This window comes from Nicotiana attenuata, unplaced genomic scaffold (assembly GCF_001879085.1).
Source record: "Nicotiana attenuata strain UT unplaced genomic scaffold, NIATTr2, whole genome shotgun sequence".
Lineage (NCBI taxonomy): Eukaryota > Viridiplantae > Streptophyta > Magnoliopsida > Solanales > Solanaceae > Nicotiana > Nicotiana attenuata.
In genome coordinates this window covers 23,170-41,657 of record NW_017675550.1, presented here as the reverse complement: position 1 = coordinate 41,657, position 18,488 = coordinate 23,170, and the positions used below count along the sequence as shown (strand labels likewise).

General features: G+C 33.6%; 1 protein-coding gene across 2 annotated transcripts; it reads right to left on the bottom strand.

The window, feature by feature from the left end:
• Window positions 1–3,169: 3,169 nt before the first annotated feature.
• LOC109220194 (eukaryotic initiation factor 4A-14) lies at window positions 3,170–6,508 on the bottom strand. Of its 2 annotated transcripts, XM_019384656.1 has the most exons (5): window positions 6,316–6,508; window positions 5,311–5,380; window positions 5,028–5,134; window positions 4,507–4,937; window positions 3,170–4,105 (listed from the first exon to the last, which is right to left on the bottom strand). In XM_019384656.1, the coding sequence occupies exons 2-5, from the start codon at window positions 5,376–5,378 to the stop codon at window positions 3,470–3,472; spliced, it is 1,242 nt and encodes a 413-aa protein (XP_019240201.1). In that variant the 5' UTR covers window positions 5,379–5,380; window positions 6,316–6,508; the 3' UTR covers window positions 3,170–3,469. The 2 variants fall into 2 exon arrangements, with proteins under 2 accessions (XP_019240201.1, XP_019240203.1); XM_019384658.1 differs by lacking the exon at window positions 6,316–6,508 and having other exon boundaries at window positions 5,311–5,383.
• Between the last annotated feature and the right edge of the window lie 11,980 nt (window positions 6,509–18,488).

Genomic DNA, 18,488 nt, shown 5'->3' with positions numbered 1-18,488 from the left:
CAATAAGGGACTAGCAATTAGTAAATCAAGAGATTTTTTACCTTTTATAGAATTGTACCTAAAGTTTGACTCTTCTACTATATAAAGGGGGTCTGATAATTTATTTAAACACACTGTAACACGCATTCAGAAGCAATACATTATTACTTTTCTCTTTAAGATTTTATTCAACTGTGTTTTGATACCGGTCAAAGTGTATCCTATTCAAAGGTGGCTAACCTCCCAAGGCTGTAGTTGTTCAATTCGTGTGATTTGAATTTACTTTATCATTGTGTATTTCAATTGCAATTTAATTTATCGCTTTGTGTCAATTTAATCCACGTATCTTAAAAATCATTTACAAATTCAATTGTTATCCGATTTTGAGGCTAAACAATTGTATTTGAAATTACTAGGAGAGTCAGACAGTTTTTGTCCAAACTTTGACGTCATTACTTAGTATATCATAATCTCTATTCTTCACTCAGGCTTTTCTCTACAACGACTTCGAACAAGATCTTCTTTAACATGAATGACTCTTTGAGATTACATCGAGTATTTTGCAAGCGATATGTAAATGTAAGCATCTAAGTTTCATCTGTAGGTTTCACAAGAGGTACTTTATTCGAATTACAATCACGAACAGGGGAGGACGCGCCTTATCCAACACCGCTTGGTTAAGAAATTTTATTGAATATACACATAAATAGTTTGCAAAATCAATCGGATATATCTAATTTTATGAGAGTGATTGGTACACTAACTCTTTACAGCAGACCAGTCAGTTGCAATACATGTATCATACAGATTGAAATATATAACCAAGTCGAACCTTAACTTGGTTATATATTTTGAAATTTTAGCCATATTTCTAAATAAAAAGGCAAAAATCGAGCTTTGGCCTTCCACATTATTGTAACCACTAAGCCAAAAGAGCTCTAAAGGTTGATCGAGAGGGCATCTAAAAAACAAATGGTCAAGAGTCTCAGTTGTTGCACTGCATTAGTCTGAATAAAGTGCAAACCATATTATCCCATCAACCCCATAGAGCCAAACTTTCTCTACTAAGTAGCATGCCATATGCAGCTAGATACGAAATAGGCCAAATACATATACATCCTATTCAATTTGCCACCATTTTTTATTTTGGCACTCTATCTCAACCTTGTTCCATTTTGACACTTCAACCCTATATCTTATGTGCCACTTTAACTCAAAAGCTGACTAATCAGATAGTGTGAGTTGCCTCACCTGCTAGGCGCGTGAGGCAGTATTTTTTTTGTTGTGGCAAAACTCCTTCTCCAACGGTAATAAAATTACTATTGGCCCCATATTTAATCCCCCAACTTCCTTCTCCATTTACTGTTGCCTCATCTTTATTCTCGAAGTTTCAAAGCTTTCATCTTATTTCATACTGGGCCATCCAGAAAGTTTCAAACTCTTGCAAATTTTGTTGTTCCTTTATTTAATTTAATTAATTTTTTTGTGGGATTATTTCATCTATGCTTGAAGTTTGAAGTTTGAAGTTTGAAGTTTGAAGTGAATCCATGTCTCGAAGAAAATTATGGACAAATCGATACTTACCAGTACAAGAACCACGTTAATAAATAGTAGCTACTTCTAAGGTCAACAACAATCAACATTACTCTTCAAATCAGTCTCGAATGTTGATGAATATGAATAAATAATTGATTAATACGAAGAAATAGTTGATGAAGATGTGAATCTCGTCTTCAGATGAAGAAACCACCAATAATCGATAGGTTATCATGTGCGATTAGGGATTTGGGAAGGAGCTTAGGGTACTATTACAATTAGAGATTTGTGACAGTGAGAAAATAAGATGCGGGGCCTTAATTTTACCCAAATATAGACGGTTTCAGGTATTTTAGTATTCACCCGTTTGACATGGATGAAAAAAACATGTGGCAACATTTAATTGGATATTTATTACACCTCAGATTTGTGTATAACACACGCTATATTTTTTACAATGAGTTCAACTTTTGTGTTAAAGTAACACATAAGAAATAGGGTTGAAGTGCCAAAATGGAACAAGATTGAGATAGAATAAATGGAAAATGGTGCAAAGTTGAATGAGTTGTCTATATATTCGGTCTACAGAATGTAAGCCTATTTTGGTGAGGAAACATTGTTGCAAACCAATCTCCTCCAATACACCTTTTGAAAACCTCCTCAAAACTCCATATATGCCTGTTCTATAAAGAACTGCTCAGTATTCAACACATCTAGCCAGCTTCCCCATAGTATTTTCTAGCCCTCAATATTTTCTAAACTAGCCATGAGGCATGTTTGGGTTGTGCTCCCCATATTGTATTTAAAGAAATTGTTAAGTTTCCTTAAATTTAGAGCAATTGGTTTCTGTTTCTTATATGATTTTCTTTATTTACTCTTCTAAGGTCATATATTATGGTAGGACGAAGACAAATCCAAAATTTAAACTACAGAGCTCAATGTTTCGAGTTCTTTATGGGCCCAAACTTACTATTTATAAATTTTTTCAAGATTATTCACACAATACACACAAATAGTACAAATAGAAAATGACACTTCAGATCCATCTATCCTTAGAGATTTCGGGTTCGAGCCATGAAATTGTAAACTCTTAGTAGGGATGCTTTACTCCTTTAGTGGGCATACCTAGTATAAATCCGAATTAATCAAGCCAATGAGTAATGGATACTTGATGGTTAAACCAAAATAGAAAATGATAGGCTCAATTGGATGCATGTTCAAAACTATATAAGTCTGATGGGTAATTAGGAAAGTCTAATGGCCTTTTCTTTCCTTTTACATACTGGGGTAATTATCACACAACGTCCCAATCAAGAAACCACATAGAGGGAAATGATTCCAGCAACCGTGGAAACTGCCTCTTGCGGAAATGCAGGGAAAATCTGTGTACAATAGACACTTGTAATCTGGCCCTTCCCCAAACCCCGCGCCGCATAGCAGAAGCTTAGTGCACCGGGTGGCCCTTTTACTCACTACACGTCATACAAGAGGGAGAGGACATCCATTGCAACCAATCCTGGATTAATGATCACATGGAAGCTAATAAGTCTCAAATACAATATACGTCAACACATGCACCATCTTCGATTTACAATGTTTCTCTCTCAAATCAAAAGCAAACTCCACAAAAGCACCACAAAACGTGAAACTATCACACAGTTCAAACAAAACAATTTGCCTCTAAAAGATTCCTCATACACAATAGTAGTTAAATCTCAATAAAATTTCAAAGAACATCCAAAAACTTAAGTTGTTGTTGACTTACAATACAAAAGGCAAACCGATAAAATTTATAGTCGATAGTCCAACCAAATTGAAGATTTACAGGTTCCATGGTGAATCATGGCACCTGCATTTCCCAATTCCAAGCCTGGTAGCATTCTAACTAACCTAAGAATAAGATATTAAATTACTTCATGTAAGGAAGAATTCATCTCACATAACCAAAACAACCTCAAAGGAGATCGGCCACATTGGCTGGCAACTCCTCGATTACAACATTGTAAAACTTCTGAATGTCAAAAAGCATCCTTTCGTCGTCCTTTGTGACAAAGTTGATAGCAACACCCTTCCTTCCAAAACGTCCACTACGACCAATACGATGCAGGTAGTTCTCTGGCTGAGTCGGAAGGTCATAGTTAATCACAAGGGAAACTTGCTGCACATCGATACCACGTGCCAGAAGATCAGTGGTGATGAGCACACGAGATGACCCGGATCGGAACTCTCGCATAATGATATCTCTAGTGTTCTGGTCCATGTCTCCGTGAGTTGCAGATACAGTGTGATCACGGCTGCGCATTTTATCAGTGAGCCAATCAACCTTACGCCTGGTATTAACAAAGATGACACTCTGGGTGATGGCTAAGGTCTCGTAAAGATCGCAAAGAGTTTCAAGCTTCCATTCTTCCTTATCAACATTGACATAAAATTGTTTGATACCTTCAAGAGTGAGCTCATCACGCTTCACAAGAATCCTCACAGGCTTGTTCATGAATTTCCTAGTAATTTCAAGGGCCTCTGGCGGCATGGTAGCAGAGAAAACACCCACTTGAATCTTTGGTGGCAGCAGTTGGAAAATATCATATATCTGGAAATAGTAATATCAAATAAGATACTGTTTGTCAGCCTTGGGAGCAATAAATCAGCTTATACGTTAGGCCCAGAGGAGATACTACAGGTAATAACGGGGAAAACCCAGGAGAAGTCCAGCAGCAATTCTAAAAGACGTTAAAGCATAATAGTGACAAGAATAGAACTCCCATAAAGAGGCTAATATCACGTATGCACAAATCTTCCTTACCTAGCACATGACCAAGAAAAGAAGCATACAAATACTTACTTTATCCCCCCCTCCCCCAAACCCAACCAAAGAAAAACACATCCCCATATTTGTGCACTAACTAGTATAGAAACCTAATAAATAAGAAAATTCCTCCAATAGGACAGAAAAAAATTATAAAGCAGGAAATGAACAGAGAAAACAGCAACCTGATCCTTGAAACCTCTTGAGAGCATTTCATCAGCTTCATCCAGAACAAACATCTTGATGTGGTCAGGACGAAGAGACTGCCTGCGCAACATGTCAAAAACACGGCCAGGAGTACCGACAACCACATGAACACCACTTTGAAGGATACGCTGATCCTCACGGACACTGGTACCTCCTACACAAGCATGAACCTTCACACCAAGATAGTCACCAAGTGCTCGCATAACCTTCTCAATCTGTTGGGCAAGCTCACGGGTTGGAGCCAGAACCAGCGCCTGACATTCGACTAAGCTGTAATCAAGCTGCTGGAGAACTCCAGAGCAGAAAGTTGCCGTCTTTCCGGTTCCAGATTGTGCCTGTTGGATCACATCAAGACCCTTGCAAAATGGAACAATACCCCTTTGCTGGATAGCAGATGGCTTCTCAAAACCTTCAAGCAATTTAAGCCAGGTGTTAAATGCCCAGCTAAATCTAGCAAGGGAGAAGAAAAACCATATGTGCTATTAAGAAGTGCATTTACCATAAGCATAGATGCCCCTAAGAAGGTTTTCTTGCAGACCCATGGCATCAAAACTGTCATAAACCTCATCATATGATGTGAAGAACTCTTCTTGTTCAGTCCCGAGCCTGTTTCAGCATGTCAAGCATCCAAATGAAAAATAAAATGAGTAAGCAAAGAAAAGCAATACAACATAGTCTCAAGTGATAGCTAAAGCACCTAATGAGGAACGAAAATAAAATACAAGTGTGGTTTTCTGCTGCCCTATCGGTGTAGAAATTAGAATTGAGAGCAAACAACTTACAGCTCAGTCATTTTGGCATCATACTGACGAGCATCAAATTGAGAACCTTCCGGTGCCAAGCCAGCCATGACTGTAGCAAATAAAAGAAATATGGTATTACTCTAATGGAAATTCATGAAACAATCTTGAACTAAATAAAAAGGAAAAAACAAAACCTTACTATGAAAATATCACAGATGTCAAATACCTACAGCAGCAATAAAATTATCTGTTCTTCCTCTACCATTGAAAAAGGAGGAGAGCACAACCGAATGTGTATTTTCTTTCTTTCATGAAGAAGCACAAAGCACAAAAAGAGGAGATACAAATGAAAATCAATTGTTTTAACATACAAGCTAAATAGCATCCAACTGCTAACCAACCTTTCAGGTTATATGATGCCAATGCGACAAAGGCAGAAACTAGCAAGTGTGTAAGTGCTTCGTTTTTCAAAGAACACATGGTAGTGATGGCTAACGAAGAGAAGCATGCCAAGCTTTACACAAAAGACAAAGAGCAGATGGCAGAGAAAGGCATTATAATCCCCACATTTACTTCCTATACATAATAAGTATCCAACTATCCAGTTTTCCCGAGGAGCAAATACATCCAGTACTGGAGTGAACTTCTTACAGAACACCCATTACTTAAAGAACATATTGCATCAATACAATGATTGTCTCATTCCATAAGGAACTCCACGTGTAGACAAATCCAAGGTCCTAATGACCAACGCCTTAAGTTCCCGTCTTTTTGCACAATGCTTTCAGGTTTCTAATACAGGAACTAAGAGAAATGAAATTGCTCATGTTCTGACCAGATAACAAACTAAGATGGTATTTATCCAATAAAGAAAATCATACTCATCAAACAGATCTCTATCCAAAATAGTCAAAAACAGCTACATAACCCAAAACCCAGTTGTAGTCAGACCAACAATCAATCATCAAGATTCAATCTTCAATACACAAACAAATATTACAGAAATACATTAAAATATTAAAGGGAAAAAAAAGCATAGCTTACCTGATAGAGAGAGTGTAAGCGAAAGTGGGTAAAAGCGATTGGGGGGTTAGGGTTTTGTCTGAAACTCCTCGGATCTACGCCGCAGGAGTTCAGGAAAGAGGAAAAGAGAAAGATTGAGACTCTAGTGTTGTGTTTTTTTATGGTCTTTCCGAATTCTGTTTTGGATTACTTTCCATTTTTTTCATTTTTTTGGGCTTCTGTATTTGAAATTACTATTTTGACCGGAAATTGGGAGTTAAAATGGGATCAATACAGCGTCGTTTGGGGTGGTAAAGCAAGAATAGGTGACGTGGATTCCACAAAATTGTGGGCTAGATTTTCTATTGGGCTTCTTGGGCCTTATTTAGGTCTAACCGTCTAACCTCTTTACAAAAGGAAATTTTACCTAAAGATATACACCATATTTATTATAAATCAAAATTATTTTAAAATATTATTTTTTATAGCTACTTTTTTATATTTTATAGCAAAATAAGTATTTATGGTATATACTATCATTGAGGCATGAAATACGCTATTTATATTTTTCCTCTCTCTTAGATAGCTGGACATACCTATTTTTAAGGTGATTGTCGTTACTGTATTCATGAATACATGCCGCGAATACATGTGAATACATGCGCATACAGCTAGACTGCCCTGATTTTAGGTATTTTTTACTGCTGTATTCATAAATACATGGCGCGAATACATGTGAAATACAATGCCTGTAAAGTTGGAGTGCCTTGATTTTTAGGTTTTTTTTGCTGTTGTATATATGAATACAGCAGCGCGAATACAACGAATACACTGCCGTAACAACTGAATAGTAGCTATAGGAAGTAATTATGTATATGGTAGCTATAGGAAGTTAATAGCCACTGAACAATAGTGGTTTCTGAAAATTTATCAAATAAGATAAGATGGCACTAATACCCTTTTTTCCTTCAAGGAAATTAAATTTTAAAAACCTTTCATTCTCCCTCTTATCAAGTTTGGTTGCATATCTAAATCTCATTAAGTAATTAAATATCATATAGTTTCTAAAGTTGAAAGTTTTTCTTCAAAAGTAATGAAATTAATGTTTGATATCGTGCCAACAAGTAAATAAGTTGACCATTGTACTTTGCGTTCTACATACGACCATCATTTTGAAAATGTAATAATTTTTTTACCTTATATCATATAGCAACAGAGCTTTATGACCGAGAATGTTTCACTTCTAAATAGAACTTGAGTGGATAGGGAAGAAAGTACATGTAGCAACATGAACTGAATTGCAAAATATACTCTCTTTTTTTGGTATGATGCAAAATATACATCGATAAAGGCCCACTGGCCCATAGGACTAGGCTAAAAAGAATAAGTAACTTTAAAAGTCGCTCACCTAATCGTTTAAATTAGAAATAACAGTAGTATAATGTATAAATACACACACACATTCGTGTGTTGCGCGTGTACCTTATATTAATGAGTACCAAAATGTAAAAGTCAATTAAATCGTCAAAATATATTTGAGTTGTAAAATTAAGGTTGTTAAATGAAAAGTACAATTTCTTAAAAAATGAATATTTGTCCCATTTAGCTAACTCAATAAACGAAAAATGCTGACCGAAAGATATTAGATATATGAGTTATGCATTTCCTTAATAGCCCAAACAGAGTAGCACCATGTGTTGAGTCATCTTGACAATATCCACAACAATATTTTACTTTTATATATCCCCAGTATATTCTTTTGAGGAGAAAACTTGAAAAAGCAAGATTGAACGTGTAATGCCCTAAAAGAAAAGAAAAAAAGGAAACATGTCCATGTATATTCCAGAAAACCAAAAATATTTGTTGTTAAGAATTTAACTGGTTTGACTGAATTTGAATGTTTAAAAACAGGTGACATTCTGAGTTGGATAGCTGAACAACATAAAAATAATTAAAGTACAAAAAAAATTAAGAACTTTGGAATATCATAAAAGTAAGAGGAAATGACAAAGATGTAAACGTGAAACAACAATATACATCAAATGTTGATAACTAGAATAAACCAAACAACCGCTATAAGCTAAGAGTGGTTATTGAAAAGATGAAGAAGGAAAGTAAAGATAAATAAATCAACTTTGTTATTACACAAATTGAACCCATGAAATCTCATCCTATAGATATTTTAATATATGAAAAAAAAAAAATCACCAGAAGTCCTACAAACATCAAGCATACACAATGTTCATTTCTTCACTAACATGTTTCCAAAATGTACACGAACCGGTAGGGGCGGTTCAAGTGTATATGGGCCTAAGGCGAAAGCTTAATATGGGGCCTTATTTTTCATTGTTTGTCAAAAAATTTGTAAAGAGCTCCTTTTTGAGATATACTAAATTTTCAACTTTTCTTTTCTTTTGTATTTCTGAATAACCAGATGCATATTTTCTTGTTGACATATTTATATTCTAAAAAAAAATTAAACAATATGTACAAAGTAAAATTAATAAAATAATAAATAACCAATAAAAATAATACTAGAAAATTAGAATGATATTACCCAATGACGGACTGATTCAAGAAGTTTGAAGACTTTGATTCCAAAATATCTAGTTGTTGGCTTGTTAGAGTCTTGGAGAAAGAAAGAAATCCAGTAGAAAGAATTAAAAAGATGAGCATGAATCATGAATAAAGAGGAAGGAAAAAGATATGTCTTTTGGAATATGAAAAATGAATGAATACTAGCACTAGAACTGAAACGTTGGCAAGGGATTACTTGGAAGAATAAAAAGTAGAGCTGTCAAATCAAATCAAAGTGACAACTATTTTCCTACTATTTTAAACTTTAATTTATTAATATATCTAAAGTTTTTCTTTCTTTTTATATAAAAAGTACAAAAGTACTATATACATATATTTTTTTTTTAAAAATAAAAACCTATAAAATATACTCCTTATTCCTTAAAAAATGGGGGCCCCCAAAATTGGGGACCTAAGGCACTTGCCTTACCCCATTATATTCTATGTTAGAGCCGCCCTGCGAACCAGCTGGAGCTCCATTTTGTATCCAAAGAGATTTCATTACCTTCTGTTAATTAAGTCTGTGCTTTCATTCTTGCCGTCACAATTATGGAATAGAAGGTCTAATTTCCTATGTTATTCTCTTCCTTGATAAATCAAATTACGTATCACACTGTTGTTTATGTATATATCTATTATGATATTTGATATATTATAAAAAGTCTTTCATCTCGAAATGCCAATGCAAAACTAATGGGAATTAATAAACTCCCAGAAAAGGATCATAAAGCCACAAAAATAGATCCAATTAATTCTTGGCTTTTTGTCTCCCTATTTCTTCCAAATGTAACCACTGACCCTTCTGTCCCCCCGATAGTTCTTGTATAAAGGTGAAACTACTTATTTCAAAAATTTGTATTATAAAATGCCTCAATTTTAGCAGATAGAATTTTGACTATCAGATGATGGATTCTAGTATACCCTTTAAACTGTTCGAATTTCTTTACATTAACTTTTGGGAACAGTTGACTTATGTCTATATTCAATTGCCAGGTTCTTTTTTTCCTAGCAATTTCTTCTTTTATTTGTAAAAAAATTCTCAGACATGTCTATGCACTAACGTTGTAAAGCTTCACAGTCACAAGGGGTCTTAATTATTCTTTTTCCAATGTTAAAAGGGAACTAAACGTTTGATTGTAAACTTCAGATAAACTCGCGCATAACAGTGAATAGCTCGATGAAATCTGATAAAAAGGAATTTTTTTTGTTAAAGACTAGTTGTGTTATTCCTTTCAATTTCTTGAGTTTGGTACTCTTTAGAAAATAGGGGTATTTTAGCTACATAAATGTGAGTTGTATTTTCAGTTCTGCACTTAGTTTTAACATTTATTTGAATTACTTTAAATTTTCTGAATATTATAAATAAATAGTAGCAATTTTTCATTAAAAACGGGAGCAAGATATTTTTTCTTCTGCTTTTTCATTTTTTTGTGGCGATAATTTAACCCAAGAAAAAAAAATGGCCAAATACATAGACAGCCCATTAAACTTGGCCCAATTTTTCATTTTGGCATTTTAACTCAGCCTTGTTCCTTTTCGGCCCTCCAATCCCATTTCTTTTGTTCCACTTTGACACAAAAGCTGACTAGATTTCATGTGTGATTTGCCTCACCCTTGTAGGCGCGTGAGAGCCATTTTTTAAGCCAAATTTCATACTCCCAACGTAGAGTAGGATCCAGAATTTAAATCCTATGAATTCAATTTTAGTGTTTTTAACATTGAACCCATTATATTTTTAAAGTTATCGATTTATATCTTTTTTTTTTTACAATTTTAATGAATTTTTACATATAAATTTTTACTCCGCGTCGAAAGTTATGGGTTCAGTTGAACCCGTAGTTATTACTGAAAATATATATAAAAAAATATTTTTTCCACGGGAGGGGGGGCAGAAAAAACAAAAATAATAATAATTTAAAATTACAAAAAAAAAATGCGGGGGGTGGGGGTAGCAGCTGGGTATTTGTCCGTGCTGCATTTTTACTTGGGATAAAAGTATTTGTCAAAGTGGGGAACAAAAGAACCCATTATATTTTTAAATGTTATGGGTTTATATCTATTTTTTATTTATAATTTTAATTAATTTTTATATACAAATTTTTACTCCGCGTTGAAAGTTATGGGTTCAGTTGAATCCGTAGTTATTACTGAAAATATATAAAATAAAAAAAAATCCCCAGGATGTGGGTAAAAAAAAATGAAAAAAATAATAATTTGAAATTACAAAAAAAAAGTAAAAAAAATAAAAAATTGTGGGGGGAGGGGGGGGGAGGAGGCAGTGGGGTAGGGGTGGGAGTAGCAGCTGGGTATTTGCACGCATTGCATTTTTACCTGGGAGGAAATTTTTTGTGTCAAAGTGGAACAAAAAAAATAGGGTTGGAGGGCCAAAATGGAACAAGGCTGAGTTAAAGTGCCAAAATAAAAAATCAGGCCAAGTTTAATGGTCTGTATATGTATTTGGCCAAAAAAAATATTTGGAGTCAAATCGATATTTTGTGTGATAAACTCGCACAACTACCATTTACAGAACTTTGTGTGATCGAGTAATAATTAATAATGATAACTTTACAACATAATTGAATGTGATTGCAAGTAAAAATCATTAAGTAGGGTGTCATATTCGAGAACTGCCTACTACCTCCTCTCTTATTTGGACTTGGTAACTTGTTTACTGCGATGAGATGAACATATATACTCCTTTGATTTTGCCACGGTTCAATATCTTTTGCTAGAAGAATTAACCTAAATAATCACATATCCAGCCTGTTAAACTATAAAAAGCGACGAATATATAATACATATATAATTTATATATAATATGTGTATAATTAATATATACTGGCTAGAAAAATAAACAGTAAACTTAATCAGCTATTTATATAAAGGTCCTTGCAAATAGTACGAAAGGTTGATGAACCGTAATATAGACTGGTCGGAAAGCCACTTCTGGTCCAGTTTGATCATTAAAATAGCACGGGCTAGCCAATTTTCGGACTGGTCATTCAAAAATAGCCAACGTTTGCAAAGTCATTGAAAAATAGCCACTATTTTGCTGCAACAGGGACCGGTCCAGCATAATATACTGGAGATTAGTGCACCCGTGTATGAACTTCCAGCATATTATGCTGGAACTCCAACACGCGGAAAGTTCCAGCATAATATACTGGAGATTGAAACACCTGTGTATGAACTTCCAGCATATTATACTGGACCAGTATATTATACTAGAACTCCAGTATATTATGCTGGAGTTCCAGTATACTTATGCTGGAACTCCATTATAATATGCTGGAGTTCCAGTATACTTATGCTGGAACTCCATTATAAAATACTGGAGTTCCAGTATACTTATGCTGGAACACCAGTATATTATGCTGGAGTATTTTCTGGATTTTGAACAGTGTTTTCGTTCAGTTTTATCTTTACATAGAAAGTGACTAAATTTTGATTACTTTTGAAACTGTGGCTATTTTTGAATAACAACTTGTAAATCTGGTTCTTTTGAATTTCTTCCAGTTTGATCTAATCTTGGCCCAGAAAATTTTGTTGACCCATTGCCACAACTCTAGTTAACAGGCCCAAGTTATAGCCCGTGAACATAAAGTCTGCTTAAATTTAGAGCAACTGGTTTTGTTTCTTATATTTTTCTTTGTTCTTAGATCATACTTTGGGATGGGACAAGGACAGATCCAAAATTTAAATTGAATGATTCGGATATGTTCTTCTGTTTTTCCGTATCTTCTCTATATATACATTGACAGGATCTATCGAATTAAAATAAGTGAATGTCGCGAATTAATTTCTAAAATTCATGGATGATAAATGGATCAAAATGGAAGTCTTAGCTGTTTGTTAGTTCACTCTTGTATGAATAGGAGAATCATAATTTGACAAATATGATAGCAATCAAATAGTTTAATTATATTACCTCTTCTCTTCCACCCCTTTTCCTTTTTTATATACGGGCTTTGTGGTGCTAGGGGAAGCTAGCATGGGATGGATCTAAGTTCGATTACTTGGAACAGAAAAGAAGAGCTGAAAATGTTATCCTACATATTCTTTTTCGATGCACAAAATATAAAAAGAATACAGTTTAAATTAGTCAAGAACACCAAGTTCTTCTCGCAATTGTAAGGTGAAATTGTCATAGTTAGAGGCAATTAGGACAAACAATTCATCCTAGATTAATTTAAAAGATATCTTTCAATTCAGCTGTACTAAAGTTTTGGAGATGAATAAAATGTTTTGGTGTAATTTCTTTTTAAAAGAAGTAACAATTCAACCAAATGAGAAGTACTAATAATTCTACTTAATTTTACATAAGATAAAGTAATACTTACAAATTAATAACCATTATTTATCTATGTATAGGCTTGAAAGTTGGCTGTACGATTTATCATAGAGAAAGGTCGAAGGAAATAATGGAACCGTGAGGAATGCACGATACAAAGGAAGACAGATAATCCTATGATTTTGGAATAAGTTTTATTCTGATTTTAATTAATATTCACAAATCAAACACTGGACAAAATCAATCTCAATTTTTTTATGTGAGTTTGTGATAATTTCTTATTCATGTAACTAAACGACCCCTTATAGTTATTTGCCAATCTATACGTGTGCGATTTCATTTACCCTTATAATGAGATTATATGATGGCGGTTAAGTCCCACATCGACAATGAAGGAAATGGGTGGTCTACTTATATAAACTTGGACATTTTGCACCTTTAGAACTAGCTTATGGAATTAATTTAGACCCAATGTCCATTTAACATGCCACTGATTGATTAACAGAATTTCCTTTCGGGAAGTGACAATGTGTTTAATAGGCACTAGACTCTAAAAAACTTTCCCTTTTTGGACTGATGGTTATGCTTGTGTGCCGAGTTTAAGCTTTATTCCACCCCCACCCCAACATAGATCTGATTTGTTTTTCTTTTAAAAAACAATTATTTTTTTACTGCAAACGAATTTCACTTATATACACCGATAATGTAAAAAAGAATTAAACTATTATTGCATTTTGCCTGTTATAACAACAAAATTGACTTATTTTTCAGATTACAAATTTAATATTTTATACGAATTTACATATAATTATCTTTAAAATAATTGATTGCGTGAAATTTCATTTATAATCCTCACTAAATATAAAAGTTAAATTTATCGAAGAAATATTAAGTGTGCATTTGGACATAATAATTGTGAAATTCCGGGGAGAAAAGAGAATTCTTTTTTCAAGTTGAAAATGGTATTTGAAAATTTAAGTTGTGTTTGCAATTGAATGCAAATTGAAGTTGTTTTGAATTTTTCTGAAGGATTTGAAGTGAAAATCGTGGATTTTTATTTTGGAGTTTTTTGAATTACACAAAATTTTGGAATTCAACTTCAAGTTGGATTTAAAATTTTCATGATCAAACAATAATTCTATAAAAAATTATGGCCAAACGGATCCTAAATTAGAAGTGGTACAAACCCTAGCTAGTCCACATGGTGAATTAATCATGATAAGCATCTTGTGGTTCCTTATCACTTATAGCATTGGCAGGTAAACCACCGTTGAATCTTTTTTTGGAATCAAGAATCTTATCCCCTTTTTGGCAATAAAAAAAATATCTTCGTTATGTAGCTAGGGCACCTTTATTTGTGAAGTTTCTGTACTCTTCTACCCAGTTGGAATTATAGATTATAGTGACTTCCTTTTGAGGGATAATGTTAGCAGTATAAAATATATGATGGATCTCATTTTTCCAAGACAAGATGGATCGAATTGTTTAGTCTAGTTAACAACTGCTACCATTTCAAGAATTTGCATTCTTTCTTCTCACACATATAGTCAAACAGATTCTATTCATATATACGCCTAGTTCCAAAAAATTCTGAACCACTTAAAAGGTAGGGGCGGATGTAGATTTTCCGCTACGGATTCTACTGAAACATAACTTTTTACACAGAATATGAATATATATGTAAAAAGTTATTAAAATATCAACAATATAATAAGTTTAACTTTAAAAAAGTTAAAAACATAACTGATTAAATTTAAATCTTGAATCTGCCTTTGCTTTTCACAAACTCTATCTTCTCTGATGCCTTGGTGTCTTTTCCATTGTTTTGTATCCCCTTGAATGGAAACCATTTAAAATTTCTCATTGAAAAATATTACTGTATAAAAGACAATGTCAGAGGTATGGGCTATATGATGAGAAGATGATAAAATTGCACGTTGTAGAAAAAGGAAAGATGGAATAATGGAATTTTTTTAATTGGTGTAGCATGTTCTCATCCTATCATCTTTCTTTCACTTTCGGCAACAAATGGAGATTTTCTTTCGTTACCAAATGAAGATGAAATGTGTTGGTTGTTTCCTGCATCGAAAAGTGTCGAAGAGGGAATGAACTTTCTTTTAGTGGCTGAATCCCAACCACAACTTTCTTATCAGTGATCACATTCTTACTAATTTTGACTCGATCCCTTGGCCTTTCGCATTGGCTAGCTTTTCCTCATTTGGACTATTCTAATGAACTATCTGTTTTTTTTTTTTTAGAAATTTTCATAAAGCACTATCTTTTAGTGGTAATTAGCTATCTATAGATACCATTGCTATATTACGAATTGTAGATACGTTTTCTGTTGTTATAAGATGTATTAGATGTATTTAAGCTACTGTATTCATGAATACAGTAGCAAAAATAGGCGTGAATCGGAGAAGTCCAGCTAATCAGTTGTTGTATTCGAGTGTATTCGACTGTATTCATGGCGTGAAACATAGGATTACAACTGGACAGATTATTGTATTCGACTGTATTCACGGCGTGAAACAGGGGATTACACTGTCTTTAAACGAAAAGTGAATCAATTAACATAATAAACTTCTAATATAACTCAACAAACTCAATTATAACACACAAATTTTGTATTTCCAGTTATAAAAAAGATTCTCAACTGAAAAATACCCCAAAAACATAGCAATCTTCAGAGAAATTATATAATACATCTGAATACATAAATTATATTAATTAAAAAAAACATAAGAATACATTCATGGCATATAGTGAGACAGTGAATACAATGAAACACATAAAGTACAGTGGGATACATTGAAATACGTTGGAAAAAAGAGAGTGAATACAATGAAATACATGAAATACAGCGAGATACAGTGAATTTCAATGGAAAAAAAGACAATGAATAAAATGAAATACATGAAAGTACATCGTGATACATTAAAAATACATTGAAATATATTAACAAAAATTTTGAGATGGGTGAGAGGAATTTGTCTCGGTTTTAGATGAAGGAGTAGCAAGGGGCGCCGAAACTGCCGCTGAAGATGCCATTTTTAGATCGAGATTGACGAAACCCTATATGGAATACTACTGGATCGAGATGATTCAGAGTGAGTGGAAAAATGGGAACTGTGTATCGAAACCCTAGCGAAGTAAAGAGAAGAGAGCGTGGGTTCTGGACAAATTGAAATTTGGGAAGGGTGACTAATGGTAGGTGATGTGGGTGAGAGGAATTTTGAGATTGAGCATCGTGTTTTCAGGGAATGGGGGAAGAGAATGGCATGTATCAAAGTAGAGAGAGAAAGAAAATAGTGTAACTGAATAGCGTATTTAGTGGCTTAGGGGTAGGTGGTAACCAAAATTAGATTTTTTGCTATAAACATTAAAAGGTATCTATAGAATATAATTTTTTAAATGGTATTTATTTAAAATAAATAAGGTGTTAACCTTTGGTATAGGAGGTAAAAATTTCTTTTTTTTTAATTCTTTTCCGGTTTAACAAGATGAGGTAATTGTGGCCCGCATTGTTATCTAATCGGAACCCTTTATTATGTGTTTAGGAGATCAATTGAAATAGGAATTTTACCTCCTATAGCAAAGGTTAACACCTTATTTATTTTAAATAAATACCATTTAAAAAAAATTATATTCTATAGATACCTTTTAAGGTTTATAGCAAAATATTTAATTTTGGTTACCTCATAGCCCTAAGCAACTAAATACGCTAATCAGTTACACTTTTTTCTTTCTCTCTCTACTTTGATACATCCCATTCTCTTCCCCCATCCCATTAAAATTTTCGATCTCCTCCTCCTTCCACCGGATTTGTGCAAAGCCCACTTCAGAGCAGGTTCACTTTCTCCATCTCCATTGATCCGCCTCACTCAATTTCTCAGTCAATATTTCATATCTTTCTGTACTCTTTCCACGATAAGAAAACGCCTTGACTTCTTCAATTCTTGATAATTGCATTGAACCTCTTGCCTTCTTGTTCTTCTTCTCCTCGTGTTCTACAACAAGTGGAGTGTTTGGAATAGTTTCAGTTTTGTTTTCTGGGTTGTGGGGTTCAATTGTAGAATTGGTATTCGCATTCTTGGAAAGGCAGCAAACTTCATCTAACCCAAAGCAATGCTCGGTCTCCGCGGGGAACGAGTCACTAAAATCACCAAACCAATCACTTTGCTCTGGAAATAAAGTTGGTGTGTTAGTGTTAGCAGCATAATTACCATGACATATTGATTCTTTCAAAATCCTGATGGCCCTATTTTTATTCTTTCAAAATCCTTAGCTCTTTTAATCCGGTTGGTTTCTCACTACCGGCTTCCGGTGAACGGCGGATTCGCCGGAAATTAGGGTTTGTTCTTGAACAAAGACGTTGGAGTTTGGGGCTGAGCAACTTGATTTTTTGTTAATATATTTCAATGTATTTTCATGTATTTCATTGTATTCATTGTCTTTTTTTCATTGTAATTCAATGTATCTTGTTGTATTCCATGTATTTCATTGTATTCACTGTCTTTTTTTCTCATTGTATTTGAATGTATCCCGCTGTATTTTATGTATTTTATTATATTCACTGTCTCGCTATATGCCATGAATGTATTCATAATTTTTTTTAAATTAATATATTTTATGTATTCAGATGTATTATATAATTTCTCTGAAGATTGCTATATTTTTGGGGTATTTTTTCGGTTGAGAATCTTTTTTATAACTGAAAATACAAAATTTTTGTTTTATAATTGAGTTTGTTGATTATATTAGAAGTCTATTATGTTAATTGATTCACTTTTCGTTTTAAAAACAGTGTAATCCCCTATTTCACGCCGTGAATACAATCGAATACTGTCGAATACAATAATCTGTCCAGCTGTAATACCATATTTCACTCCATGAATACAGTCGAATACACTCGAATACAACAACTAATTAGCTGGACTACCCTGATTCACGCCTATTTTTGCTACTGTATTCATGAATACAATAGCTTAAATACATCAAACACATCTTATAACCACATAAAATGTATCTATAATCCGTAATAGCAAATGGTATCTATAGATGGCTAATTACTACTAAAAGATAGTGCTTTATGAAAATTTCTCATTGAAATATACATTGGTTTGAGTGTTTAAATAAAATATATTGACAAATTTAATGGGTTGGTGATGTATTCTGCCAAAAAAAAAAAAATAATTAACAGTGACGGACATCTAATTACTATTGCTGAAACTATTTTGCGGCGAAGTGAGGAGGTGTCTAACGTCAAAGTACAGAAAATGCTTCTATAAAACTCACTAATCTAATAATTCAACAAGATAAATCCAAGGGAAAAATGTGAAGGGAA

What these genes read in the sequence shown, in the direction of transcription:
- LOC109220194 (XM_019384656.1), bottom strand. Translation starts at nt 5,378, where the DNA reads ATGGCTGGCTTGGCACCGGAAGGTTCTCAATTTGATGCTCGTCAGTAT. An exon ending in GATGCCAAAATGACTGAGCT is followed by an intron (nt 5,135 to 5,310) that starts GTAAGTTGTTTG and finishes ATGCTGAAACAG; the next exon opens with GCTCGGGACTGAACAAGAAG. An exon ending in TAGGGGCATCTATGCTTATG is followed by an intron (nt 4,938 to 5,027) that starts GTAAATGCACTT and finishes AATTGCTTGAAG; the next exon opens with GTTTTGAGAAGCCATCTGCT.